The sequence below is a fragment of the Panthera uncia genome (genome assembly GCF_023721935.1).
Source record: "Panthera uncia isolate 11264 chromosome B3 unlocalized genomic scaffold, Puncia_PCG_1.0 HiC_scaffold_1, whole genome shotgun sequence".
In the NCBI taxonomy this organism is placed as follows: domain Eukaryota; kingdom Metazoa; phylum Chordata; class Mammalia; order Carnivora; family Felidae; genus Panthera; species Panthera uncia.
This window is the reverse complement of record NW_026057582.1, coordinates 102,893,619-102,921,509: the sequence shown is the minus strand read 5'-3', so window position 1 is coordinate 102,921,509 and position 27,891 is coordinate 102,893,619. Positions and strand designations below refer to the sequence as shown.

Genomic DNA, 27,891 nt, shown 5'->3' with positions numbered 1-27,891 from the left:
TTATGTACATGGGGTCACATAATATGTGACCTTTTGTGTCTGGCTTCTTTGGCTTAGCATAATGTTTAAGACGGCCATCCACACTGTAGCATGTATTAGTACATCATTCCTTTCTGTGACTGAATAATACTCTGTTGTAAGAATATACCTTCTGTTTATTCATCAGTTGATGGACAGTGGGTTGTTTTCACTTTTTGCTACTATGAATAATTGTACTATGAACATGTGTGTACAAGTTTTTGTGTAGACATAAGTTAGATTCTCTTGGGTAATATACCTAGGAAAATTGCTAGGTTATAGTAATTCTGTGTTTAGTTTTTTGAGGAAATGCCTATGTTGCAAAAAGGCTGTACCATCTTACATTCTGACTAGTGACGCACAAGGGTTACAATTTCTCTACATCCTCACCGACACTTGTTTTTATCAGCCTTTTTGATCGTGGCCATCTTACTATGTGTGAAGAGTTATCTCACTGTGGTTTCGATTTGCATTTCCCTGATGGTTAATTATGTTGACCATCTTTTCATGTGCTTATTGGCTTGTTTTTCTTTGGAGAAGTGTCTGTTCAGATCCTTTACCCATTTTTAATTGGGTTGTGTTTTATTGTTGAATTGTAAGAATTCTTATATACTGTAGATATTACACATATAAACAATTTTCTCCCATTCTGTGGGTTGTCTTCAACTTTGTCCTTAGAAACATCTTAAATTCTTATGAAACCTAATTTACCTATTTTTTTTTTGTTGTTTCTTGTGCTTTTGGTGTCATATCTAAGAAATCATTGCCTAATTCATGGTTATGGAGATTCATGCCTGTTTTCTTCTAAGAACTTTCTAGTTTTAGTTCTTACATTTGGACTTGATCCATTGTGAATTAACTTGAATTGTTACATATGGTGTGAGACAGGGGTTCAACTTTATTCTCTAATTCTTTTTAATGGTTGCATACCATTCTATGGTATGGAAGTGCCATAATTTATTAAGTATTATCCTGTTGATGGGCACTTTGTTTCTAGTTTGTTCCACTGTAATCAAATGTCATAAATATATTTAAATACGTCTTTAGTAAAGGTGCTTTTATTTCTGTGGGTTAGATTTCTGGGAGTGGGATTGTTGCTTGGAAAGATAAATGTATTTTTCATTTTAATAGGTAATACCGATTGCTTTTCGCCAGCAATATATGAAAACATTCTCCTCCTTCTCCATCTCTTCCACTAATAAATGGAATCTAAATTTTTTGACATTTTGATGACCATAAGGTTACATATACATCATTGTAACTCTAATTTGTATATCTGCTTACTGAGGAGTGTGGGAATGTAAAAAAGGCAAAATAAGCTGCTATCTTCCTAGAATTCCTTCTCATTTGCCTTTTCTTAATAACACCAGCAACAACAACAACGACAACAAATTCTCCATATTAGAAATATGTCTAAAAAGAGTTGGAATGCAGTTTCCTGTTGCTGCTGTAACAAATTAGCACAAATTTAGTGGCTTAAAACAGCACAAACTTAAATGGATCATCAAACTTAATGGATCATCCATGTCTCTAAAAATAAAACAAAACACACACACACACACACCCCAAAGAGAGAGAGGGAGAGGGAGAGAGAGGGAAACAAGGAAAACATAAACTTATTATCTTACAGTTCTGGAGATCAGAAATCCAAAATGGCAAAAATCAAGGTGTTGGTGGGGCCATGTTCCTTCTGGAGGCTCTGGGGGGAGATGTTTCCTTGTCTGTTCCAGCTTCCAGAGGCTGCCTGCATTCCTTGGTCCCTGACCCCACATCTTCGTACCTCTGCTTATGTCATCACATCTCCTCTGGCCTTTACTTCCTACCTTCCTCTTACAACATTTGTGATTACATTGGGCTCACCCAGATAATCCAGGACAATCTCCCTGTCCAGGATCCTTGATTTAATTACATCTGCAATGTCCCTTTTGCTGTGTAAGGTAACTTATTCACAGGTTCTGGGGATTAGGGCATCCGTATTCTGCCTATCACAGAATACAAAGCTTTAAAATTCTATCCCAGAATTTAAAACAGATTCTGGAAATGTGTCTTTGTAATTCTCAGTGGAAAAAAACTTAAATCTGGGCACCTGGGTGGCTTAGTCAGTTAAGGATCCGACTCTTGGTTTTGGCTCAGGTCATGATCTCACAGTTTGTGGGATAAAGACCCAAGTCAGGGTCTGAGCTCACAGCATGGCCCTGCTTGGGATTCTCTCCTTCCTCCCTCTCTGCCCATCCTCTGCTTAGGTGCCTGTGTGTATGCATGCAGGCTTGCTCTCTCTCTCTCCTTCAAAATAAATATATAAACATTAAAAAAAAGAAACATATAAAAAAACCTTAAATCTTTGTCTGGAAGGGTTAGAATTTATAACTGCATTTTATAGAGAAAAACAGTTACTTTTATAGAATAATGACCTTACCTTATAACCTCTTAGGAGTTTAATGCTACATTTTCTTAACTATAGGCATAAATAATTACATCAAGTTAAACCCAGGCTCAGATAGCCTTCGAATCTTGTTTCTAAGGGAAGTCCGGAATAATTTTCTCAGTTTATCTCTTCTACCTATCCTAGCTCAGTTCCCTCATTGCTATACCAAGTCTATTGTTATTTTCTTGCTTAGCAAAACCTCACCTTAGGATAAGAATTAGGGAAAATAGTCCTGTCAGGTTTAGTTAAAAGCCTACCTTCAAATCTTGCCTTATGGAAGCAGTTTTAGTTTTGCTTATTCCACGTGAACAGAAACTTAAGCTGTCACTGCCTTCTGGACCCAGAGTTCACCAGACATTAGCTTCAGCTCTGCTCAGTGTTTTGTGTTTGTGTTCTTCAGTCCGTGAATATCTTTCTCATTTTCCCACTTCCCATTTTATATGCCATGCTCTGTATTTAGGAGGTGGAATGTAAGAACATGACTCTACTGTGCCACCTCCGTCTTGTCTTTATATTATCTGTGCAGTAATGTAAAAGTTGTGTACCTTTCTTTATTTTCAGCCAGATTTACTAATTAAAATCCAAATATATATTTATTTTTATTCATTTTATGTACCTTAAGAACTTACTATTTATTGTTTATAAACTATAAATATCTATAGTTTTTACTAACCTATTTTTACTATCTATAAAATTGCATGCCACTAAGTGTGACTTTTATTGGATCTGTAAATTTTTAGAGACTTTTTTTTTTTTTATGGGAAGGCAAGATAATGGTTAGAACAGGCTTTACAGCCAGATATACCTGGGTTTGCAATGAGTTCCAATGGCTAATGGTTGTGTGACCTTAGGCAAAATAAGAATAATTTCTACTTAATAGAGTGTTTTGAAGATCAAACGAAGTAACGTATACAAAGTGCTTAGCACAATGCCTGACACATAATAAGCACTTTGTTAATGGTATGTTTTTAATTAAAAAGGATCCTATTAAAAATCACGTACTTTCAAGTTCTATTTTTCTCTAAATTATTTACCCATCTCATTACCGTACTAGAGTATAGTTATGTTAACTATTTTAAGATTTTTTTAAAAGTTTATTTATTTTTGAGAGAGAGGGTGTACACACATGTGTGCAAGCACAGGGGAGGGGCAGAGAGAGAGGGAGGGAGAGAATCCCAAGCAGGCTCCATGGTATCAGATACAGCTGGATGCCAGGCTTGATCCCACAAACTGTGATATCATGACCTGAGCCAAAATCAAGAGTTGGCACTTAACCGACTGAGCCACTCCGGTACCCCCACAGTAAATTCTTGAAATACTTCATTCATTTATCTTATTCCAGATAGCACAGAATGTAAGTGGGAAATTTACATTAGAGAAAATCCAAATGGCTAATGGTTAATCATAAAAAACTCCCTATTCAAATATTTTTGACCTACAAAAACAGCAATTTCATATGGTCCAACCAAGAAAAAGATGTTCCTTACAGCACTGCCTACTAAAAAAAAAAATCTGTCAATAAGAAAACATTATGCGATATAGTTAAGCAATGTAATATTTTACAGCAGTTAAAATAAACTGGCCAGATCACTGAACAATGTTAAATTTAAAAAGGGAATGTATAAAACATGTATACAATGATGCTATTTATATAAATGTAAATAATACAAGTTAATACTGTTATTAGATATGGATACATACATGGCTGTGAAAGAATTAAACAAGGAATTGGAAGGGTAAATACCAATTCCTGATAGCTGTAGCCTGTAGGGCAAAAGGGCTGGAACTTTGGGTTTGGCATGAAGGGGTCTTCAGCTTTATCTCTTATGATACTATTTTTTTTAATGAAGAAAATTTAATGAAATGTTAACATTTTAAATTCTGGGTATTGGGATTGCCATATGACTCGTGTGCTTTCTGCTTTTTTTCTGACTTCACAAAAGTTTAATAAAAATAAAAGATCAGTTTAATACAGGAAGGTAAGGAAAATAATTTGTAGCTAATGATCACCTTGACAACTTGTAAATTGCAGGAAAAACAAAACAAAACAAAACAACAACCCCAAATACAAGAAACTTGTGTCAAGTTCTCTTTAGTTCTTTTCCCTAATATTAAGGATCCGCCACACCAGAGATAGCACTCTGGGAGATATGTACATTTATCAAGACTGTTTCTAACAATATTGAGAAAAGAAGTTATCATGGCAAAAATATCTAAAACAGGAATTCTTTCTTTTTCTTTTTCTTTTTCTAAAACAGGAATTCTTAATCTAGGGTCTGCAAAGCCCTGACATTTGCATAGCACCTCATTTTCTGAGCAAGTTCACAGCTCTTCTCAGAGCTTTAAGAATCCTACAGAAGATGAAAAACATCTAAAGCAAGTGCCTTGTTCATAATACACACTCACTAAATTCACAGGCTCTTCACACTGTGTGGATCCTCCTGCACCTATAGTTCAGTCACAGGGCACTTCTCCCCAATGCCCAGATAACGTTCTTTCCTCATCCTTTTCCCCTAATTCAAATGTCCGCACTTTGGAGCCTCTGAGCAGTTCACTCTGCAGTCTGTACACAAGTTTGAAGCATACAATAACATCACATGATCAGGTTGCAAGCGTATGTATCTTTCAGTATCAGAAACATTGATTTATTTTTATTTTTTAAATGTCTATTTACTTTTGAGAGAGAGAGAGAGAGAGAGCGCGCGCACGCAAGCAGGGGAGGGGCAGAGAAAGGGGGACAGAGGATCCAAAGCAGACTCTGCGCTGACAGCAGTGAGCCTGATGTGGGCCTAGAACTCAACAACCATGGGATCATGACCTGAGCTAAAGTCTGATGGTCAACTGAATGAGCCATCCAGGCACCCCCATTTTCTTAAATTACCATAATTTTGGGGTGCCTGGGTGGCTCGTTGGTTAAGCTTCCAACTCTTGATTTTGGGTTGGGTCACCATCTGATGGCTCGTGAGTCAGAGTCCCACAGTGGGCTCTCTGCACTGACAGTGTATTCTGTCTCTGTCTCTGTCTCTCTCTGCCCCTCAACCACTTGTGCTCTCTTTCTCTCTCTCTCAAAATTAAATAAACATTAAAAATAAATAAGTTGCCATAATTTTATTGCTTTTAGTCACAACATATTTTAAAATTTAAACATTAAATTTAATCAATTAAAAGAAGGCATGACCTTTTCACGTTTATCAAAAACAGCATGGATTGAAAACTTTGACAAATATGAATACAAGACTTAGAGATCAGAAGCCAGAAAGGAATAAGGAGATCAAATGGATCAGTTATAGTGAGAGAGCTGCTTTCTCTATACTTCAACCAACTCAGAAACATCCATGTATTTACCTTTACAGATCAAAGTGGAAAGTGAAGAAACAGGCTTAGGGCTCAGAAGTATAGAAAACCCCTCTTTTATTAGAGTGTAGGAAAACTTTGCTATCTTTTTGAATTTTCCTGAATTGAGTGTATCCCCAATATATTCGTCTATGGCTGTTACAATAAAATTTCCTAATATGTCAACGCTCTAAGAAACCATCTGCGGAGCCAGTCTCCCACACTGAATCAGGGTTGGTCTGTGTGATCAGAAGAATTTGTCGTAAGCGATGGTAAAGGACTTCCAAGGCTAGATTATAGCAGACATTGTGGCGTTTACCTCGTCCTCTCTTCAATTACTCAACTTTGGGGATGCTATAGGACAATCAAGCAGATCTATGGCTAGGTCCATGTGGTGAGAAACTGAGATCTCTTGCCTTAAGCCAGTAGCAAGTAATGGAGGCCTCTTGCCTATAGCCACATGGGGAAGCCACGTTAACATAAGATCCTCTGGTCCCAGGCAAGCCTTCAGATGACTGAAGGTTTTGCTCACATAGTGTCTGTAACCACAGGACAGACCCTGAGCTACAACCATTCAGTTTAGCTGCGCCCACATTTGTGAAACACAGAAATTGTGAGATGGGATAATTTGTTAATGCAATAGATAACTAATGCACATTGTACAAAATGAAAGAAGGCAGACGAAATAGGCCACATATTGGATGATCCTATTGATGTGAAATGTCCATAATAGGCAAATCCAAAGAGACAGAAAGTAGGTGGGTGGTTTCCATGGTCTCGGATGAGAAAGGAATGGGGAGCAATTGGTAATGAGTATTTCTTTTTTGGGGTGAAGATGTTCTGGAATTGAATGGGTGTACACCTGTGGATATACTAGAAACCAATGAATTGTACCGCCTTAAAAGGGTGAATTTTAAGGTATATGAATTGTGAATTGTATCTGAAGTATGTGTTTTTTCACATTACAGATTTGTGACCTGGAAATAGAGTGTGGCTGTAACAGAAACCCAAAATGTGGGAGTGGATTTAGAACAGAGCAGGGGCTGGAAGTTGGATGGACTTTGAAGAGGGTGTTAGTGAAAACCTCAGGAGCCTCGAAGAAACCCTTCAGAAGCATGATGGCCTTTGAGGCTGAAGCTGTGGCCTTAAAGGACAGTAAGGAAAATCTTATTGGAAATCGGAGGAAAGGAATTCTAATTTTGCAGTGGCAGAAACACTTTTGGCCTGCAGGAACACAGAAAGTAGAAAATGTGCCCAGTAAACGGGGGAATCCAGCTGAGATGTCCAGTGTTCAATGTGCCTCCTGGCTTCTTCCTGCTGCTTATACCAAGGCACGAGAGACATAAGCTAAAGGAAGGACTACTTGATAAAAAGAATCAATAATGGATGGTTTGGAAAATTCCCAGACTCTCCAGATGGCAAATGAAGCTGAAATTAAGAAATGGCTTCAAGGCAAAGATAAAATTTAGGGCACTTCCTGGAAAACATGGTTTAAAGATGAAGCTGAGGTCCTGACTATAAAATCCTTTCACTGCTGGAAGAACCAAGATGGTGCCTCAGAGGGCTATATAAACAACAGGGTTTATTAGAAACAAGTGTTTCTAATGTTTACTAACATGAACCTGCCCCCCACCCCACCTCCCTGTGAGATTTGTAGGAAACTTGCCAGGTTGAAACAAATTATATTGGCAGGAACACTACTTAGACTGAAAGGACAGAGCACAAAAGAGGCCTTTGGGCCTCAAACTTATATGAGCAGAAAGCAGGCTGAGAAAGCCACTCAGCTACCAACACATGCTACCTTTCATGAACAAATTATAACTCAGTGGGCGGAACCAGCGGCCTGGAGAATATAGCCAAGAACAAAGAATTATCCCCAGGCCTTGAGTACTAATCAAGGAGCTGCCAACCTGCGTCTGGTTGGATTTCAGAATTGCTAGAACTCATGTATGTCTTCCGTTTCCCTACTTTCTGAAGAGGAGGGTCTATAGCAATAACTGTACATATGTTGTGCCATTGCATGTTCCACATGTGGGGAGCAAATAACTTGTCTTTAGTTCACAGATCTCAGATACAGAGGAACTATACTTCAGGAACTACCCCCAAGGAACCTTATCCATACCTAGACCGGATTTACACGATAGATACTGGGCTATGAGCGGATACTATAATGGAAAGAAATTTCTGGAAAACTTGGGAGGAGGTAAGCGTATTTTGTATGTAGAAAGGACATTAATGTAGACTTGTTAAAGATAATTCAGCTAGGACTGACATTTGTGAATGAGCAAGGAGAATACCCTCCAGGGAACTTCAACTTGGCAGTTTAATTTTAAATTTAATTTGACGGAGGACATGTATGCCCAGGACTCTATAGAGCTACTAACAACATCTGGCATCCAGTTTAAGAAACATGAGGAGGAAGGAATTGAGACCCAGTACTTTGCAGAACTTCTTATGACATCGGGAGTGGTCCTCTGTGAAGGGGTCAAATGGTTATCATTTCATAGTGGTTATGACCTTGGCTATTTAATGAAAATCCTGACCAACTCTAACTTGCCTGAAGAACTTGACTTCTTGGAGATCCTTTGATTATTTTTTCCTGTCATATATGATGTGAAGTACCTCATGAAGAGCTGCAAAAATCTCAAAGGTGGTTTACAGGAAGTTGCTGAACAGTTAGAGCTCGAACGGATAGGACCACAGCATCAAGCAGGATCTGATTCATTGCTCACAGGAATTGCCTTTTTCAAAATGAGAGAAGTATGAAGACATCAGTGCCTTTTTCTCAGTTGGTTGTTATGCTGAGAACATAAAAAATCTTACGATTTTTAGAGCAGAGGTCAGACTGTGGTAGATGACCCCCCATGATCTCCATCCACTTCCTAATATTCATACCTTGTGTAATCCCTCCAAGATTGTATCATGGCTGGTCTGTGTGATCTAGAGAATATAGCATCTGTGATGGTAGATGATTTCTGAGGCTAGGCTATAAAAGACACTGACTTCTGCCTGGCTTATGGCTCTCCCTCTTTCCCTCCCTCTTTCTCTGTCCCTCTCTCTCAATGTCCCTCGAATCACTTGCTCTGGGAAAAGCCAATTAACATGAGACTAAGATACTTAGGCAGTCCTACGGAGAGGCCCACATGGTGAGAAACTGAGACCTCTAACCACCAGTCAAGCGAGTAAGCCATTTTAGAAGAATTTCCTCCAGCTCAGGAGAAGCCTTGAGATGACTACATCTTGTCTGCAACCTCATTAGAGACTGGTGCCAGACTCACCCAGCCAGGCTACTGAATTCTTAAGCCTCAGAAACCTTGAGTTAATTTTTTGTTCTTTTAAACTGCAATAGATAATATACAGTTTCTCATAAACTTGTTTCTGCTGTCATATTAAAATAACAGTATTTGAACTTTCCTGTAGAATGACATTTGCTTTATATTACACGTTCAAAAATATATTTTTTATCAGAATATTTTATTCAAGAATTAACACGTTTTTTCAAAAAGTAAAAATAATAGTTACTTCCCTGAGTATAAAGAACTAATCCTACAATAAAAGACAATTACAAAAGTAAGCAATTAGAGGTACATAATTCTCTGCATTCAATTATACTCTATTACAAATCTATTTTTAAAAAACCTCATGTATTTTGGGATTCATGTTTCCAAAGACAACAACAAGAATAAAACAGCTCATTTTATACCTGTGATGTTAAGATATGTCAGATCTGTCCTTATCAAATTCCAGAGCAATCTTTAAAGCAGTGTTGTTGAGGCCAACCGATTGCATGTTACATATGATAGAAACAACTATTCCTCTTGGGGGAACCTTGTTATTTATAGCTTCCGCATCCAGTTCTTCAGGAAGGACCAGCAGGACACTGCTGGCACCCACTGCACCTCCAGTATGTGAGGCATAATGCCGTTGCTTCCTACAAGAACCATATGTTTGCTTCTTTTCCACGACACCCCATGCCATCGCATATTTACCCTCTTTATCCCAAGACATCTCTGTGTTAGGGACTGGTGTCCAAATCATAACCATCGTTTCTGGTTTGAGATATCCAGGTAAAAGATTTTCATGTGAGTTCTTAAACAGCCCGACTTGGTAACCATACAGCATTGCATTCCCAAATTTCAGAAGGTCACCCACTGTAGACAGAAATCCACCACCAGCCCATTTATAGGAGTTATCCACGTAAGGTGTGTTGACAAGACGTCTCTTTTTATTGTAAACGTAAAATCTAAAATGAAATAAGAATGGTCATTAAAAATTTAATAGTCTACTACTGACTTTACATATGAAAATGAATAGGAAAATATGTACATGAGACAGAATGTGTTTTCATGGAGCGATCATTCTCAGAAACCACTGATTTTCAGTATGATTCAGATTCTAATAAAAACATAAATAATTGAGTAACCAAAGCATAGAATGTGTGTTTTTTCCCCCCTATTGGCATGGCTTGCCCATTCTGAGTGTATTATACTTTTAATACTGGTAAAAATGTACTGATTGTTATACATGATACATTTACACTGTGCATATGCAAAAACACTTCTTGTTTGGTAGATATTCCCAGTCCTTGGGGGCAATGAATCATGTGCCACATGTAACTTTTATAACTACAAGTGTATACATCCGGATATTTAAGAATAAAATTAATATTTGTAAGGAGACTACATCTCCTGGTTAAAAATGCCATGGGAATACTATGTGTAGCGATGTCACATGGTACTTTCTTGGTGTAGTGAGAGAAAGTGGAGTTTGCAAAGCTGTTTGAATCCCAACTCACCCTTCCTAGCTAGTAAAATATGCTTATTTTATTTGACTAACACTTACACAGCTCTTATTTTGTGCCAGGCATTGTTCTAAGAACTATGTAAGTATGAACTAATGACAGTTGGAGGTAGGTACCACTATAATTTCTATTTTACAGATAGAAAACTGAGGCACAGACGGTATAAATTAACTGGTCCCAGGTCACAAAGCTTGTAAGGGGCAGAGTTGGATTCAAACCCAGGCTGTCTGTTGCCTCTCTGCTTCAGCACCCTAATCTGTGAAGTGGTGACAAAAATACCTGCCTTGCTGAGTTAGGAATGCGTGCCTGAATCCCTTTGCACATTTCTGGTAGCTACCTAACGTTAGCTTTCATTTACTCACACACTCAACAATTACTGGTGGAGCACTTACTATGCATGTGGCACTGCTTAGATGCTGGAATGAAATGTTAAACAAAAGACACCAAGCGCCTGACCTCATGAGCTTTCTACTCTAATAGGAGGAGACTGCACCATCCATATTAGGTAAATGGAATGAAATCACACAATAATTAGACATAAAATGAAACGTGGATCAGGAGAATCCGTTCTTTCAAGATGCGTAACAAAATGTGCTCTCAGGTTTGCAGTGTGCTGTCCATCTGTGGTGACCTTCATCTTCTTCCCACCTTGGCTATTCCTAACACTGTCAGACTCAAGCTCACCATTACTTTCAGCTGCTTTATCGGCAGGGTCCCGAACTCGGGAATTTCTTCCTGGGACTGTGATTTCCAGTCCTGCCAAACTCTCCAACTGAACCTGCTCTCTTGCCCTCATTGTGACTATTCCCCCTGGACTCCCATCTATTCCCCCTCGACTCTTCCCCATCTCCCCAGGTCTTGGAGTTCCTCTTGATCTCACCTGACTTTCTGTTTTAGCCTGAACTACTGTTTCAGCTGTGGTCTTACTAGCACCTTTGGGTTCCTCACTCACCAATCTGCCAATCCTGAATAAATTTAGGCACCCCTTTCTTTGGATCCTTATCTGCCAAGAAAGGCTGCAGATACTCACACAACAAAGCTGACTGGTCTCAAGTCATACTCTTGCTAAGGGTTGTCACTGCTGTTACCAAATCTCCTTCTTTTCCTGGTTATTATCTGGTATGTTCTTCACAAGAGCTACTTCCAATCTCTTCCACCCTTGGTCATCCACCCCTGGCCAGTGAGCAGACAACTATATCCTTTGTTTTACTGAGAAAATTCCAGCCTACTCTAGGTGCTTTAGATGGCCTCAAACTTATCTTTTGTCTTTTATCTTAAAGTGCATTTACATTATCACGCGTTATTGTCTCCTTTCCGGTCACTTATGAAAATGTCCTATTATTTTTAAGACTAATTCTACTACCTGCATCTCTGACTGCCTTTTTGCCTCTACACCCTTGTTCCACCAGTTCTACTTCCGAGATCATTTTATCTCCTTGCAGTCTATCCTCCACGCAGAAGCCTGAGACTGTGTCTCCCTCCCCCTTCTTCCATCCATTTGAAAACTTCCAATGGTTACCACTTTGAGGACAAAACCCAAGTTTCTTATGATGGACTACAACACAATTGATGGTCCTCAACAGAGGCAGAACTAAGTCCTTAAGGGACATTTTTGGAGGCATTTGTTTAGGTGGCACAATTATTAGAGGGCTCTGACATTTAGTGGATAAAGGCTCAAGCGTCCTAAACTTCTTATGATGTATGGAAAAGTCCCACAAAGTGGTATTCTCCCATACCGTGTAAGACCTTCCACTATCCCACCAGACACTCGTGGAAGTAAAAAATCTATTTATAGTGGGCTGAGCCTCAAACCTCTCCATTTGGTACATAAACACAAAGTACTTTTTGCATGTTTTTATTCTACGATGCCTTTTTCTTGAAAGTAACTACTGTGAAAACTGAAGAAAGACTGCACTTTATTTTGCTCAAACCTTTAGCCAGAGGCGGCCAACAAAGGCATGAGTTGAAGCACCAATACAATATACCTGTGGTGGTCTGCATTTACAGTTGTTACATTTACGATGCTTTTATGTATTAAGTTGCATCTGACTTTATCATGTCTTCCAATGTTCTGAGTAAACAAACATATTGAAATATCTACTATGTATTATAAATTACATTTCTCTTATTTCTTCTTTATTTAATGTTTATTTATTTTGGGAGAGAGGGTGACTGAGTGCGAGCAGAGGAGGGGCAGAGGGAGAGGGTGACACAGAATCTGAAGCAGGCTCCAGGCTCTGAGCTGTCAGCACAGAGCCTGGCATGGGGCTCGAGCTCACAAATCGTGAGATGATGACCTGAGCTGAAGTCGGATGCTCAACTGACTGAGCCACCCAAGTGCCCCTCTTCTTTTATTTTAGAGTAGTGAGTATATGTTATATGATCTACAACTTTCCTTTCAGGATATTAAAAGAAGTATTATAAAATATTTGTGAAATTAAGGGGCAGAGGGTCTAATGGCATTGAGACTCACCATCCAATATGATTTTGTCCCTCCTTCTTTGATCTCATCACTTAGAACATCTTCCGTTGCTTCTTTTGTGCCAGACTTATTTCTGTATTTGCAACAAGGCAATTTAGCCTTCCTTATCAGTCATGTCTAAAACCAATGTATTTCAAATAGATCCCCTACCTCTCTCCATGTTACTCTTTATCCCATGTTCTCTTTTATTTTCTTCCTATCAGTATCTGAAATTCTTAGCCTGTTTGTCTTTTTCCCATAAAAGCAGGAACCTTACCTATCTTGCTCCTTGATGATTCCCCTATCTAGAACAGTATTTGCCATCCACTGAGTGCTCATTAAACGTGTTCAATATAGAGTGGCTCAGTCGGTTAAGTGTCTGACTTCAGCTCAGGTCATGATCTCACCATTCATGACTTCAAGCCCTGTGTCGGGCTGTGTTCAGACAGCTCAATGCCAGGAGCCTGCTTCGGATTCTGTGTCTCCCTCTCTTTGCCCCTCCCTCGCTCATGCCTCTGTCTCTGTCTCTCTCTCTCTCAAAAAAAAAGTAAATAAACATTAAAAAAAAGTTTTCAATACATGAAAACATCACTTGTTGGCCAAATATTTAATGGAGACACCTTGGAAGGCACTGGAGAGACAGGTTAAACCATACACCGGCTGCTTTCAAGGTGCTAACAGTCTTGCTGGATAAATTTCAAAGCACTATATGAATCACCTGGGGATTTTGTTAAAATGCAGATTCTTCAGTGGGTCTGGGGATGGGGTAACATTCTGCAATTCTAACAAGCTCTCAGGTGATGCCAATATTGCTGGATCCTGGACCACACTCTGAGAAACAGGTTGTGGGGTGATTAGCAAGATGGATGTGAGGACTCCTGAGCACTAGTGAGAGTGAGCCTTGTTGAAATGGCCGATTACAGAGGCCAGGCTGGGGAGCAAAGTCGTTCTTTTGGCTGAGGCAGATAGTTTGAGGGGATAAGTGGCAGAAGGTGATGCTGGAAGACAAGACATGGGCCAGGGGACAGGTCACAAAGAACTTTCTATGTCACGCTAGGAGCCTTGACTCCTTCACTTTAGTTCACAAAATGCTCTGGTTTTCTGTATCCTAAGGGGGGGGGGGAAGCCTTTTATCTTTTTATCCTCGTTACAGCTTCCAGTTGTCAGTCCTTTCTCTCTTCTCATTTACTTCCCAACTACACAGAGCAGCCCATACCTTCTGTTTCCACGCACTCACCCTCTCTAGTCATTCAACTCCTTAAAACCTGGCTTCTGGTCTTTAGTCACTCAACAGTTCTCTTGTAGGTTTTCAAAGCTCTCCTAATTCCCTCATCCAGGCTGTATCCTATTTGCCCCTGCAGCACTGTTAACCAGATTTTCCTCCAGACTCCCCCTTGGGCCAGTCTGCTCTCCGCTTCTAGATCTCAATCCCGATTCCCTACATCTCCTACATCTCCTTCAATCACCGTGGCCCCGCTTTCCCAAGTCTTCTCTTCTACAGAGATAACTATAAATCTCCATCAGTTCCACAGCCCCTGTTCCAAATTACAATCAGATTTTCTACTAGCATTAATAATTCTCAAATCTGGTTTTGGGGAAAGGCAGGAAAGTTGTTTATCAGAATCACCTGTGGGCCTCCCCGCTCTCAAAATTGTACCCTTCCCTCAAAATTCATAACTTTGGAGGGAATGTGGGCATATATAATTTGAAAAATCACTCCTTTCTTCCTTCCTTCAAGAGTGTTATATGTCCCCTAAAAGTCTGAGGCATAACACTGGGAGAAGCAGGGGTGGCCAAAGGTAAGTGCTTTGAAGATGGGCGGGGGTGGGGGTGGGGAGCCTACAGAGAATCTTAATATGCTCTCTTGAGAACCAATGACTTGATATGTGTTTGGTCTTCTCGTTTCTCATAATGAACATGTCCAAAATTAAATTAATCTCTTCCAAAACTTCTTCTCATATTTCTCATCTCCATTAAAACCCTGGTTGACTCTCTTGCCCTCAACTCTCACATCCATCAAGATGCTAAATTCTATGATTCAACTTCTGCTTTGTGACTTACCCTTTTCCCTTCCTTCATTCCTATGGCTTCTCCCATATTTTAGGGCCTTCTTACTTTCTTCCTGAACTCTGATTACACTTCTAATTCCAGCCAGTGAAATCGAAATGAAACCACATAATAGAAATACATTTTCTCATTGGGTAATGTATGTTTTACAGTGAACTCCAAATTTGTAAACTAGGGGAGAACCACCAGTATATTTTGGCTGATAATCAGCTGTGAGTAACTTTCTTTTAAAAGTAAAGCATTCCAAACTGCTTATATCAAAGCTGGAAATTAGTACTCCTCAGGCATTCCTCTTTTAAAATATAAAAATATGGAGAATTTCAGACTCCAATCAAGAATTCCAAACTTTAAATAAACAAATTCTAGGCTTTAATCTCTTGATTCCTTTTCACAGAGAACAAGTTAATTACTTTTGGTGAAAATAATTTTGTTCAGCTAAAAGATATGTTTACCATTTCAAATTCTTAAGGAATTTCTGCTCTAAAAAGAATGGAATATAGACACAAGTTCTTGAGTAAGTTACTGAGACATCTTTGTAACTGAGTAACTGATGGAATAATGCCAGATGACAAACAGCCTCTTCCTACTTATTTAAGAATCTCTAGATTCTGCACAACAGCATTATATAACTATAGAAATCTATATCAACTTAGAAATTGAAAATATTTTTATTTTTACAATGCTTCTTAAATCCCTTTAGAGATCAATATGCACCAGTTCATGTTATATTGTTATGAGAAGTTTAAAAACCCACAAAATTTACAATGCATATTATAAAAACCAATCCCACACTTTGACATTTAGCATTAACATTTGGATTGAACCTATTACTTGAGAGCCTATCAGCTAATGGCACAGAAAAGAGCTACCTAAGTAACAATGCTTAATTATGGAAGATACTGTAGGAAACAAAGCTAATAAGCAATAATCACAAAGATAATAACTGGAGGTACAGACCATATCTACACTGTCAAACTATAGCAAACACTTTGGAAAGCATCCATTGTATTAGCTTTCGGTCCCATCCAATTATAAAAGCGATTTTTGTTGCCAACTATTATGCCAAACTCAGAAAATATGAGCAGAGTCTAAAAATAAACTAATGAAAATAAAAATCTTAAAAAAAAAAAAAAAAGGGCGGAGCACCTAGGTGGCTCAGTGGGTTAAGCATCTAATTTTGGCTCAGGTCATGATCTCGCAGTCTGTGAATTCAAGCCCCATGTAGGGCTCTGTGCTGACAGCTCAGAGCCCGAAGCCTGTTTCAGATTCTGTTTGTCTCTCTCTCTCCCTCAAAAATAAATAAACATTAAAAATTTTTTTTAATATTCTTTAAAAAAATAAAATGAAAATAAGCTAATGCACTGACTAGGGATTCCCCTATCAATAAATTGAGTGTCTTTCAGTACAAGAATATTCAGTCCACTCCCCCCATGGGTATTTGCTTAAAGGGTTATTTAGTTTACTTGCCTATACAGAATATACTTGTTATACAGAATTAATATATCTATTTGTGTATACTAAGTCAATGTTCCTCATCTTCCATTTAAGAAAATCCCAGTTTTATTCAAGACATCAATGTATCCAGCTAAAAACTAATTTCTCTGCATCTCTTACAGCTAAGTGTGGCCTGTTGCTAAAATTGTGGCCAAAGAAATATAAGTAGTATTTTGGGATGGGATTCCAGGGAAATACCCTGAACAGGTGACAGACACTGGGAGGTATTATTTTAAACACACAGATATACACACAGAGAAGTGATAAAGATGATACGTATTTACTCTTGGGTTATAATAACTCTAACAAGCCTGTTATGATAATATAAATATGCTTAAATTTATGATTATGATCAAGGAGTCAGGAGACTAACAAAGCAGTGAACTTGTTTAACATAAACAAATAGAAACATACACATTTACTAAGTTTTACTTTAAGATTTTTTTGTCTTTAAAAAACCGTATCTCTGAAATTTCCTTATACTCCCTGAACTCACTTAAAAAGCTAGTGCTTTCAAGCTCTTTTAAAATAATTATTACCAAAAAAAGAATCAGAGTTGAGTTTTAGAGGCCCAAATAGATACTGTAGTAAGTAAAACAAAAGCAAAGCAAACAGACAGACCATTTTCATAGGTAACAATATTCCCTTCTTCTAGTGCCCTGTTTCAGCAGCCCATTTACTAGAACTAAAATGAATCAACTACCCCTTTAGTTCCACTGGGTACTATCAAAATCTAACAAATCAGAGCTGACAGGAGCCTTTAACAAAAGAAATGGAAACCCATGGCCTTTTCTTTTCTTTCTTTTTTTAAGAATGGGAGATAAGCTGAAATTAACTCAGCATCATATGCCATATTTTGATTTTCGTGCAAGACACGAACAGCAAGTAAGTGCCCTGCAGTCTGTACCTTCATAGAGTCTTCATTTTCGGTTTAGAAAAGAAGCTCAGTGATTACACGTAATGTTCTCTCCCCCTTACATATAAGTATAAGCCTTATCAAATGCCTGGATCTAAAACAAAATAAGGTCATGCATCTATGGCATCTTTACTAGAGAATCATTTTAGATTCAATTGACAAACTCCGGCATTTTCTTATGCTTTCCAGGAGAATGTAACGTGGGATCTAAAAATAATAAACACTACTTGTTTGAAGAGGTTGAGAGCCATAGGCCATTTTAAAATTAAAATTCATTGTTTGCTGCTAACCTAATTTCTTTTAGATCCAAAAAAACCTCTTTTAGGCTGATTTGCAATGTACATTTAATCCTTTTAAATAAACTGGTAATTTTAAAATGGCAATTTAACTAACTATAACAGAAGACTGAACAAAACCAATAAAGGGATAAGAAGATAAAGCTAAAATAATCCACTATGAAAGTACCATTAGGCCATTTGCAAAGCATGAACTAAGAAACATATACAAAATAAAAGTAACAGTTGCTTTGTTAAATGTGTTACCTCTCTAACAAACCAAATAGTAATGAGTGAAATGCAAAAGAAAACACAACCATACAACTCATCATAGTCATTAGTCTCAAAAATTCTCTCCCAATACCCCTTTTACAAATCACTAGTAAAAATTATGATAAAATTTTAGCTTGATACATTTCAATTAAATGACTCAAACTTCTAGAGGGGACAAACCTATCAGTGCCACCTCAAAAAGCAATTAAGTCACCATCACCAACAATGGGATGGACTGACCTCATGTGACTTCTGAGAGACATGACAACTAAATGTAATGTATGTACCTGGACTAGATCCTGAACCAGAAAATAATTTTTTTCCCCTTTCTTTTGCTATAAAGGACATTACTGGAAGAACTGGCAAAATTTGAATAAGGTCTGTAGATCTGATAGAAGTATTGTGTTGATATTCATTTCCTGAATGTCCTTATTTTTAGAAAATATATATTTAAGTATTTACGGGTAAAGGGGCACCATGTCTGCAACTTATTTCCAAATGGTTGAGAAAAAAAGAATGAATAAAGCAATTGTGGTAAAAAGACAACATTTGGGGAATCCAGGTGAAAGGTATATGGGAATTCTTTGTACTTCATCTTGTGACTTTTCTATTAAGTATTAAATCATTTCAAAATTGAAAAACCATTAAAAAATAATAAAAGGTAAAGTATTAGCTACAACATAAGAAAAGAGATGATGGAAGAGCATATTATAGATGCCCATGATAGGTGCAATTTTGGTTCAATTAATAATGAGTTGAAATTATTATTGCTGTCTTTCATCTGAGGAACTTGGGGTACTTTGCAAATACATTCAATTTCTCTTACTTTATAGATGGAAAAACAGACATGCGGAAAAGCTCTAAAATGTGGCACATGTGATTTTGGAACGGAGACAAGGAAAGTTTGACTTTTAATGGACAACACAGCGTTAAGATGTGATACAGCTAGACGCACCAGACGGTATCATTTACCTTGCTCTATTGTAAATCACTGGCTCATTTTCTTCCTGCACAGTTGTCAGCATATCCAAGTCATGGAATATTTTCTGCATATAGTCCAAATATTTATATCCTGAAGCTCTTTCTACTATGGCTGCCAGTAGGGTATAGCCAAAAGTTGAATACAAAAACTGACTACCTTGAGACATCATTGCAAGGGGGAGGGAAGAAAAGAAAATGCTTCATTATTATTTACAATCATAAAACGGTTCCTACTGAAAACTGGCATACCTTTACAACTGGGATATTTGATATGTTAATAAATTTTGTCACCTTTGCAATGGCCCTGCTTACTCCATGATTCAATGAAGATCAGAATACTTAAAATTTCACATGAATCTACTCCTTCTGCGATAATGAATAAGCAAACTTATCCTTCCTCAAAATTAAATTAAAATCCTTCAAACTGGTAACAAAACAGGAAGGGGAAGAAAAGCAAATTTGGTTTCTTGAGTTAACGGTCTTGTTCTTAGTATATCTAATACTCATTGTTTAAGGCATGAATTAGTTGTGTACTTTCTTATTTTAATAAAGTATATGTAGGTAGAAAGACTTTGTTTCAAATATACATTAAAATACAAATATATATTCAAATACAGATACATTTCAAATACATACCTTTATATCATTTGGGATTCTGGAAACACAGATTGTATGATCTGTGCTAATAATTGTAACCTGATTTTTTAAGACAAAATCCAGAATTCTATTCCTTTGTCCTTGTTAATTATACCTATATAATATGTCTTCATGGTAGAAAACAACTTTGAAAATAGAAATGGAATAGAAGTACATAAGCTTATGGTAAATTCAAAGATATTAAGTGGTTTTGGTAGGCATCATACCAAAAAATATGTTTACAAACATTTTTTGTAGTCAGCTTTTTGGGAAATAAAATTAAGTTGATGAAAACTATTTTCTCTAAGGAGGGAAAGCAGAAAATAAGTGGAGCAATTTAAACACTAAATTAGACACTGAACACTGACATATTGGCAATATTTTATCATGCCCTCTTTGGTCCAGATTTTATTTGGAGAACGTTATAACATTTCTCCCTAATTTTTCAAAAATCTCTTGATACAGAAAATCCACTAAATGACTGATAAGGCTAAATCTAAACAACTTGCTACCTGGAGGGTAGGCTGTGTCAAGAACTACAGACAAAAAGGCCCACACTTGTCTAACAGCGAAACCCATGCCGCAATCATCAACCACATCCAGTGCTCTCGGGGTGAGATCATCTTAGATTGTCTGAAAATTAATACTTCAATAATGATGACTTTGTTAAGAGAAGGAATTAACACTCACCAGGTTTAAAGAACAAAGGGTCATTTTTAAATAATCTTAGTGATTCAATTGAATTTTCAAACTTTTCTTTCAAATATAATTCGCCTTGTTCAAAATCATTCTTTTTCTTGCCAGGTTTTAAATTCCGGCCTTTGGCATCATTATCTTGCTCTATCTTAGCTTTAGCAAAGTCACTCTTTTCATTACTTTTGCCTCCTTTTTCTTTGAACTCTTTTTCGTGGTCAGATTCCACTGTCCCTTTCATCATCTTCGAGGCTTTGTAAGCTTTCTCTTCTTTCACCTTTTTCATGTCCTTTTCATAATGACGAATTCCACTTAAATGGGAGATCAACAATCTTGTTGTGACAGAAACCTAATTGTAAAAACATGGAAATTCAATTATAATATTAAACTGTATAATAAGAAGTTAGTAGCCTTAGAATAATGCCTCAGTACTGTTTTCCATTTTAAACTGCTGCTGGAAAAACATGTCATGTTCACATCTTCAGCCTTAAGTTTCAGAAAAATACACAATCACTTATCATCTGGATAAAAAAAAAAACTTTAATCCATTAACAATCATTAAAAACAAACTGAAGAATCTTGTGAAACATTTTAAACCATTTAACATGCCGTCAGTAAAATGAACTATGAGTTTCATCACCTTTTCACCTTCGTATTCTTTTTCTGGGAATTCAGGAACATAATGTTGTACTGGAATATCAAGATCCAGTTTCCCAGCTTCCCACAATTTGGCAACAGCAACCATGGTGAGGCTTTTGCTGATACTGGCAATTCTCATAACAGTCTCTGGCTTGCAGGGTACTCGGTTCTCAACATCAGCATAACCTAAACCTTTAGAAAAAGAAAAGCAAAAAGTCACTATTAACAGGCTTCATGGTCAAAAGAATCTTCAGAAACTGAAGCAATACTATCTTAAAACATCCCATGTATTTATCTAAAGGAAAAGATATTCCACTTAAAAAAATTTTTTTTAACGTTTATTTATTTTTCGAGAGAGAGACTGCGAGTGGGGGAGGAACAGAGAGAGGGAGACACAGAATCTGAAGCAGACTCCAGGCTCCGAGCTGTCAGCACAGAGCCCGACTCAGGGCTTGAACTCATGAACCTCAAGATCATGACCTGAGCCGAAGTAGGAGGCTCAACCAACTGAACCACCCAGGCACCCTGATATTACACTTTGATGAAAAAGTCAACACTTAAGGGATGAGAACCTCAGTAACACTGCCAACAGTAAGGCTAAGAATCTTCTAACTGAGCCAAAATTACACACTGTGCACGATAGCAATTTTCTATCTGCTTCAGATCCTAATTATTCTTAGTTTATCTCAACAATTCAGTTATTCCACATTTCACATAAGTTATTCTATATTCTTTAAAGAAAACATCTTTGTTCTCAGATTATATTTATTTTTTATTCTTGAGTTTCCATTAAATTCCTTAAAATAACCACGCAGGAAAAGTAAACGTGAGGGGCACCTGGGTGGCTCAGTGGGTTAAGCAACCAACTCTTGATTTTGGCTCAGGTCATGATCTCACAGTTTCCTGACTTTCCCTACACCAGCAGCCCAGAGCCTGCTTGAGATTCTCCCTCTCTCTCTCTGCCCCTCCCCTGCTTGCACTCAGTCTCTCTCAAAATAAATAAACTTAAAAAAAAAAGTAAACGTGAAAAGGTGTCCTGCAAACCCAATCTAGGTAACCATCAGTTTACCTCAGCTGCAAACCAGAAGAAAAAAGTCCTAGAGAAATTTTTAAGTTTGTTTTTATCTTCTGGAGGCTGAAAGTGTGAAAATCTAAGCGATAACTGAAATCTGAAAAGAACAAAAAGGATACAACGATTGTTTTTAAATTGTAAATGTAGATTATGCTGAAAAATATTTACATAAAAATAAAGCCCCCACCCATAAAGCTGACATTTATATAATTTATTATATTTTTTATAAAATTAGTATTCTGATTAGGCTATAATTATACTTGGGAGAAGAATCATTTTTCTTTAAATTCAAAACCTTATTGTTCCCATCAACTTCTCTTAAAAATATTCATTCCTTTGGGGGCACCTGGGTGGCTCAGTGGATTGTGTCGGACTTTTGATGTTAGCTCAGGTCATGATCTCACGGTTCCTGAATTCAAGCCCCAGCACTGGGCTCTGCACTGACAGCATGAAGCCTGTTTGGGATTCTCTCTCTTTCTCTCTCTCTGCCCCTCCCAACTCACTCTCTCAAAAATAAATAAACATTAAAAAAGCACTCAGCCCTTTATTTTTTAAAAAATGTTTATTTATTTTGAGAGAGAGAAATAGAAAGCAAGGGAGGGGCAGAGAGAGAGAGAAAGAGAAGAGAGAGAGAGAGAGAGAGAGAGGGAATCCCTCTGCACTGCCAGCACAGAGCCCATCACCCCGGAAATCATGACCTGAGCCAAAATAGGAATTAACTGACTGAGCCACCCAGTCACCCCACAAGTACTCATTCCTTTAAATGATATCTGACACATTTCCTAAAAGTAGGGTTCTTAAAAACCTGGAATGACCAGTTGGACCAATTCGTGTGCATTGGGTAAGTAAATCAAATTATAAAATATGCTTTGATAAAAGTATCATAAAATGATTAGAAATCTCTCTCCCAAAGTCTCTAGTTTTTGTTTGGAAAAACAAAAGTAATAAAGCAGATTGTAAAACCCACTAAGAGAATTATGCATACCCCTAGTTCTTAGTGCATTTTACAGAACAGGGGGCTCAATAAATTAACTAAAATTTAACTAGCATTAAGTGTTATCTACAAATATGCAGGAGGTAACAGATTGTTCTATATACAACTTTCAGGACGGTAAATCTGGTCCTTAGACACAAGCCGTCTTTATGATTTCAAGAGTCACGTTTAAACTTTGCTGTTTACAGAAGGCCCCATTCTTTATTCCGTTAGAATTGTTTTCTCTACAACACGTATGGTCTTAGGAAAACTGAACATTTCATGGGATTCACTCCACGCGGTAAAACATCAAAAGTTCATTCGCCAACTGGCACAAAACAAACCACTAAATAACACTTTTCTGAGCCCACCTTCTGACCAGACTTCTTTTCCATCTACAGAGACTCCAACCACTATGCCAGGGGCGCCCACCTCATCCTAAGAGCGAAGGGGAAAGAACAGACAGTTCAAAGACAGGCGGAAACACCTCGCACGCCCGCCAGCGCCCACCTCTAGGGCCTTCCCGAGGCCCCGCCCTCACCCCGCCCCTCCGCCCGGACCCCGCCCACCCCGGCTCGGCCAAGACCGGCGCTAACGGTGAGGGGCGTGCCTGGTCTGCACTGAGGGCGAAGGGGCGGTCCCCGAGGCGGGCGAGGTGACCTCCGCCCCCACTTGGGCAACCCCCAAGAACGTCTGACCGTGGCCGGGCGGCCGGGGAACGGGAAGTCCTTCTCGGAAGCCGACCGCAGGCATCCCACCGCCTGGGGTGGGGTCCGCTCGGCCCGGGAGATGACCACCAAGACGCCCCATTCCGGGGTGACGCCGGTGGCGGGGCGCCGGGTTCTCGGCAGCCTACGCCCCCGTCTCCGCACCTTGATCCGGTGCAGCAGGTCGCGGCTGCTGTCGATGGCTCTGGCGAAGCGCCGGGTAGGGGGCAGCATCGGGGTCTGTGCAGACCACGGAGCGAGGGGCTGCTCCTGCGGCGGCAGCGGCTCCGCCTGGGGCGACGCCTCGGGGTCGGGGGCCCCTGGGGACTGCGTGGGGGCGGCGCCCCTCAGCCCGCCCGCCAGCTTCACCCCGAGCGCTAGCCCCAGCCCCAGCCCCAGCCCCCCGACCCAGCCGGGGCCGAGGGGCGGCAGGCCAGCGCGGTGGTGGGCCGCGCGCCGCCCGCGGCCCCAGGCCCAGCCTCCGGGGGTCGCGGCCCGGGCCGTCACGGCTGACAGGAGCCGGTACATGGCGTCCGCTACGAGACCGAAGCCTCGGAGCTCGCGCAGGCCGGGCGGGCGGCAGAGGCGCGGGGAGGGGAGGGGACTGGATGGAAATGAGGAGGCGGTGACCGCGCGCAGACCTTAGCAGTCGACGCCGGATTCGGGAGCGCCGATAGCATCGAGCCTTTCCTCTTTTCCCTTTATCTCCTTGCCTGGTCTCTTTGTTGATGTTTCTTCTTTCCCCGCACCGGTTTTCTCTTCTCTGCCTCTCCTCAGATCAACTGTCACCTCCTCAGGGAAGCCTTCCCAGTTGCCATCCCAGCGGAAGTACTCGCCACACCTTTTTGACCCCCCAGTGCTCACACCTCCTTAATAATACTTAACGCTTTCATTGAACTTATCTGATTGCTTACCATACAGGCTATGACCTCTTTGGAGAGCTGTGACTTTTACTTTTGGATTTTCAGCTCTTGGACCAGCGCCACGTACACAGCAGCCACTCTGCAGGCATCTCCTTCCACCGCGCCCAACCCCCCAACTCTCTCTCTTGCCATGTCCTTTCTTTATGCCTCATTTCAGCTCCTTCCATTTACTTGAGTCCTTTTTAAAATCTACTTTTGGAGGTCCAGCGTTACACCACATCAAGCGTTAAGTTATATGCAGGCCCATATTAAAAACAATTTTTCTTTTTGCTGCAAACATTTAAACGTTTTTTTGCACTTGAAATAATTTACAATTAGCTATCATTTCTGACATCTGTAGATGATCAGAGATTACTGTGAAATAAGAAATCTAACATCAAATTGCTACAAAAAGGGGCGCCTCGGTGGCTCAGTCGGTTAAGCCACCGACTTGGGCGCAAGTCACGATCTCACCTTCTGTGAGTTCCAGTCCCACATGGGACTCTGTGCTGACAGCTCAGAGCCTGGAGCCTGCTTCGGATTCTGTGTCCCGCTCTCTCTCTGCCCCTCCCCTGCTCACACTCTCTCTGTCTCTGTCTCTCTCCCTCTCAAAAATAAATAAACATTAAAACATTTTTTAATTGCTACATGTAAAAGGTGTATAATTATTGCTGAACAAGTAATGGCGATGTTAATTTTAAAGATAATTAAACACTTATCCATTTCAATTTTACAATTATGCATATTTAGTTTTCAATATATATATATATTTATTAGGGAGACACTGGGGCTAAAAAATTATAAAGCACTGGGGCTGCTAACAAAGCCACTACCAGCAAGAGATCAGGGTATCCTAGGACTCAGGGGTTTGGCACTGAAACTCACAGAGGTCTCTAGAGCACCACCTGCAGTTAGAATGGACAGGTGCATTCTATCAGATGGTATTGCTGGAAGCCCCACTACTCCAAGCACATGAAAACAAGAGAACAAAAATACAAAGGCAAAAAGGTAAAAGACATAGCTAGTGGTGGTCACAATGAGCTCTCATTTTAGTATTCTTTTTAAATTTGTACATATATTTTATGTACTCTTCTGTACTTCTCCTTGGATCAAAAATGGAATAGAAGCACAGAGCCATGCAGAGAGCAAAAGGCAAGTTCCTGGTGGACTTCCAGCAGTTCAGAAGCAGGTAGAGGCCACCCATAGTATAGCTTCTGTGAAGGTAACAGAGAATAAATGTTCTCCATGAGAGCTGAGTACCTAGGAGGCAACCTGACCAAACAGCTGGCAGAAGTGTTGGCTACGTCTTTACTATCACCATGGGGCAAGAGCCCAGAACGCCAATATTTTAGCTTGCTCTGGACTGGGACCACAGACACCAGACAGAAGAAAAGTAAACTTTTACTTTAAAAAGTAAAGACAGAAAGAGGAGGGGAAAGATAGGAATAGAGAAAAAGGAAAGGAAGGAAAAGTAAGAAGGAAAGAAAATTTCCATTAAGTATAAACCGGCAAACCAAATTTCCTAAACATATGAAGGAAAATATTTCTAAGAAACACTGGCAATAATCAAAAAGTGAAATACCTCAAACAAATGAAAGCAGTAGGACAATCTATAGGAAAAGAGAAAAAAGAAGCCATTCCCTGGTTAAAAAAAAAAAAAAAAAGGTTGATAGAAGACAAAGTATGTTTTTTTCCCGAAGAATCCTCGAAGAGAGAAGTGAATGCCTAATATTCACAAAACAAGTAAGGAATTATGAAAAAATAGGAATAAGTGAAACAACAAAGATATTAAAAAGAATTTATCAGAAATTGTGGAAATAAAAAATCTTGAGAGATTTAAAAAGAGCATCTTTTCTGAAGTTGGAAGTATGAATTTGGTGGGCTGCCTTTATGTGAGGTCAGTTTTTGTTTTCCCTCAATGTTTACTTTTGCAGGCTAACCTTCTCCAGCTGCTCTAATCGTTCTTCATATCTTAAGGTTTCCGGGCCCCAAACCGGTTCTAAGAACTAGCAGACACTGTGCTTAAGGGTCCACGGTAAAGTGAACCCATCATCTTCCCCCTTCTGGACAGTTGGCATTTTCACCAGTTGAATTGCAAGACTGGTTCATAATGAATATGTGGTCAGCAATCAAGTCTTTTTGTTTTGTTTTGTTTTATATAAACAATATAGTCAAACCTAGCTTCCCTTCTTTAGCATGTACTTGCAAGATTGATTAACCTTTATCTTACCTGTTTTGGTTTAGTATTTCTTTTTGTTGTTGTTGTAATTTTTTAATGTTTATTTTTGTGAGAGAGAGTGCAAGCAGGGGAGGGGTAGAGAGAGAGGGAGACACAGAATCCGAAGCAGGCTCCAGGCTCTGAGCTGTCAGCACAGAGCCTGACGCAGGGCTCGAACCCATGAACCATGAGATCATGACCTGAGCTGAAGTTGGATGCTTAAGCGACTGAGCCACCCAGGCGCCCCTGGCTTAGTATTTCCATTGGCATTATTTTTAACCTAAATTCTGTCGCTGTCTATGTTATAATAACCTTTTGGCTTTCATATCATCTGCAAACAAGATAGGCAAGCCTTCCATCTTGTTCAAATATTGAATATGACTGGACCTCATACAGAACCCACTAGTCCACCAATAGAAACTTTTCTCCAGGAGATCAGAGATCTAGTAGCCAGTACTTTTGATGTGGTTGTTTAAACGGCTGGCAGCCCATCATTGCTATTTGTGACCTGCTAGTGTGTGATGTCCTGAAAGTACTTCTGTTTCCTCTCCTATTTTCCTCTTCAGAATGTTTCCCATTGCACGTTTGATCTAAGGTTCATTGAAGGCTTTTACAGAACCCTACTCTTAATCATCCAACACATATTTATGGGTATCTGCTCTTTACCAGACAAAGTTGGTGCTAAGGTTACAATGGTTACTCAAAACAGACACATACCCAGCGCCCCTAGAGATCACAGGCAGGAGGGTAAGATATTCATGAATCATATAAACACACAGATAAATGTAAAATTCCAACTGTAACAAGAGCTGTGAAGGAGGGGTGCATAGTGTGTTGAGAGGTGATAATGGTGAGATTTGATCTAGTATTGGAAGATTAGGGAAGGTTTTTCTAATGAGGCAAAATGAGATCTAAGATCTTAAGGATACATGGGAATAAACTTGGTCCAAGCATGGACAGAAAGAGGAGGAAGTGTCCCATGTAGAGGGATCAGCAACAGCAAAGAC

General features: G+C 39.3%; 2 protein-coding genes and 1 pseudogene across 4 annotated transcripts in view; 1 reads left to right on the top strand and 2 right to left on the bottom strand.

The window, feature by feature from the left end:
• The window catches only part of TPM1 (tropomyosin 1), a 186,793-nt gene that overhangs the window by 77,595 nt on the left and 81,307 nt on the right, over positions 1-27,891 (bottom strand). The window lies entirely within an intron of this gene.
• LACTB (lactamase beta) lies at positions 182-24,764 on the bottom strand. 2 transcript variants are annotated; one of them, XM_049613733.1, is made up of 6 exons: positions 23,930-24,764; positions 23,429-23,495; positions 21,014-21,204; positions 20,371-20,722; positions 19,036-19,201; positions 182-10,019 (listed from the first exon to the last, which is right to left on the bottom strand). In XM_049613733.1, the coding sequence occupies exons 1-6, from the start codon at positions 24,290-24,292 to the stop codon at positions 9,488-9,490; spliced, it is 1,671 nt and encodes a 556-aa protein (XP_049469690.1). In that variant the 5' UTR covers positions 24,293-24,764; the 3' UTR covers positions 182-9,487. The 2 variants fall into 2 exon arrangements, with proteins under 2 accessions (XP_049469690.1, XP_049469691.1); XM_049613734.1 differs by lacking the exon at positions 182-10,019 and having other exon boundaries at positions 19,063-19,197; positions 23,930-24,763.
• Positions 6,895-8,554, top strand: LOC125909056 (CCR4-NOT transcription complex subunit 7-like; annotated as a pseudogene).

Coding starts and splice junctions, on each gene's coding strand:
- LACTB (XM_049613733.1), bottom strand. CDS start 24,292: ATGTACCGGCTCCTGTCAGCCGTGACGGCCCGGGCCGCGACCCCCGGA. Junction 21,205..23,428: donor AAAAGAAGTCTGGTCAGAAG/GTGGGCTCAGAA, acceptor CTTTTTCTAAAG/GTTTAGGTTATGCTGATGTT. Junction 20,723..21,013: donor AAGAATACGAAGGTGAAAAG/GTGATGAAACTC, acceptor TTTTACAATTAG/GTTTCTGTCACAACAAGATT.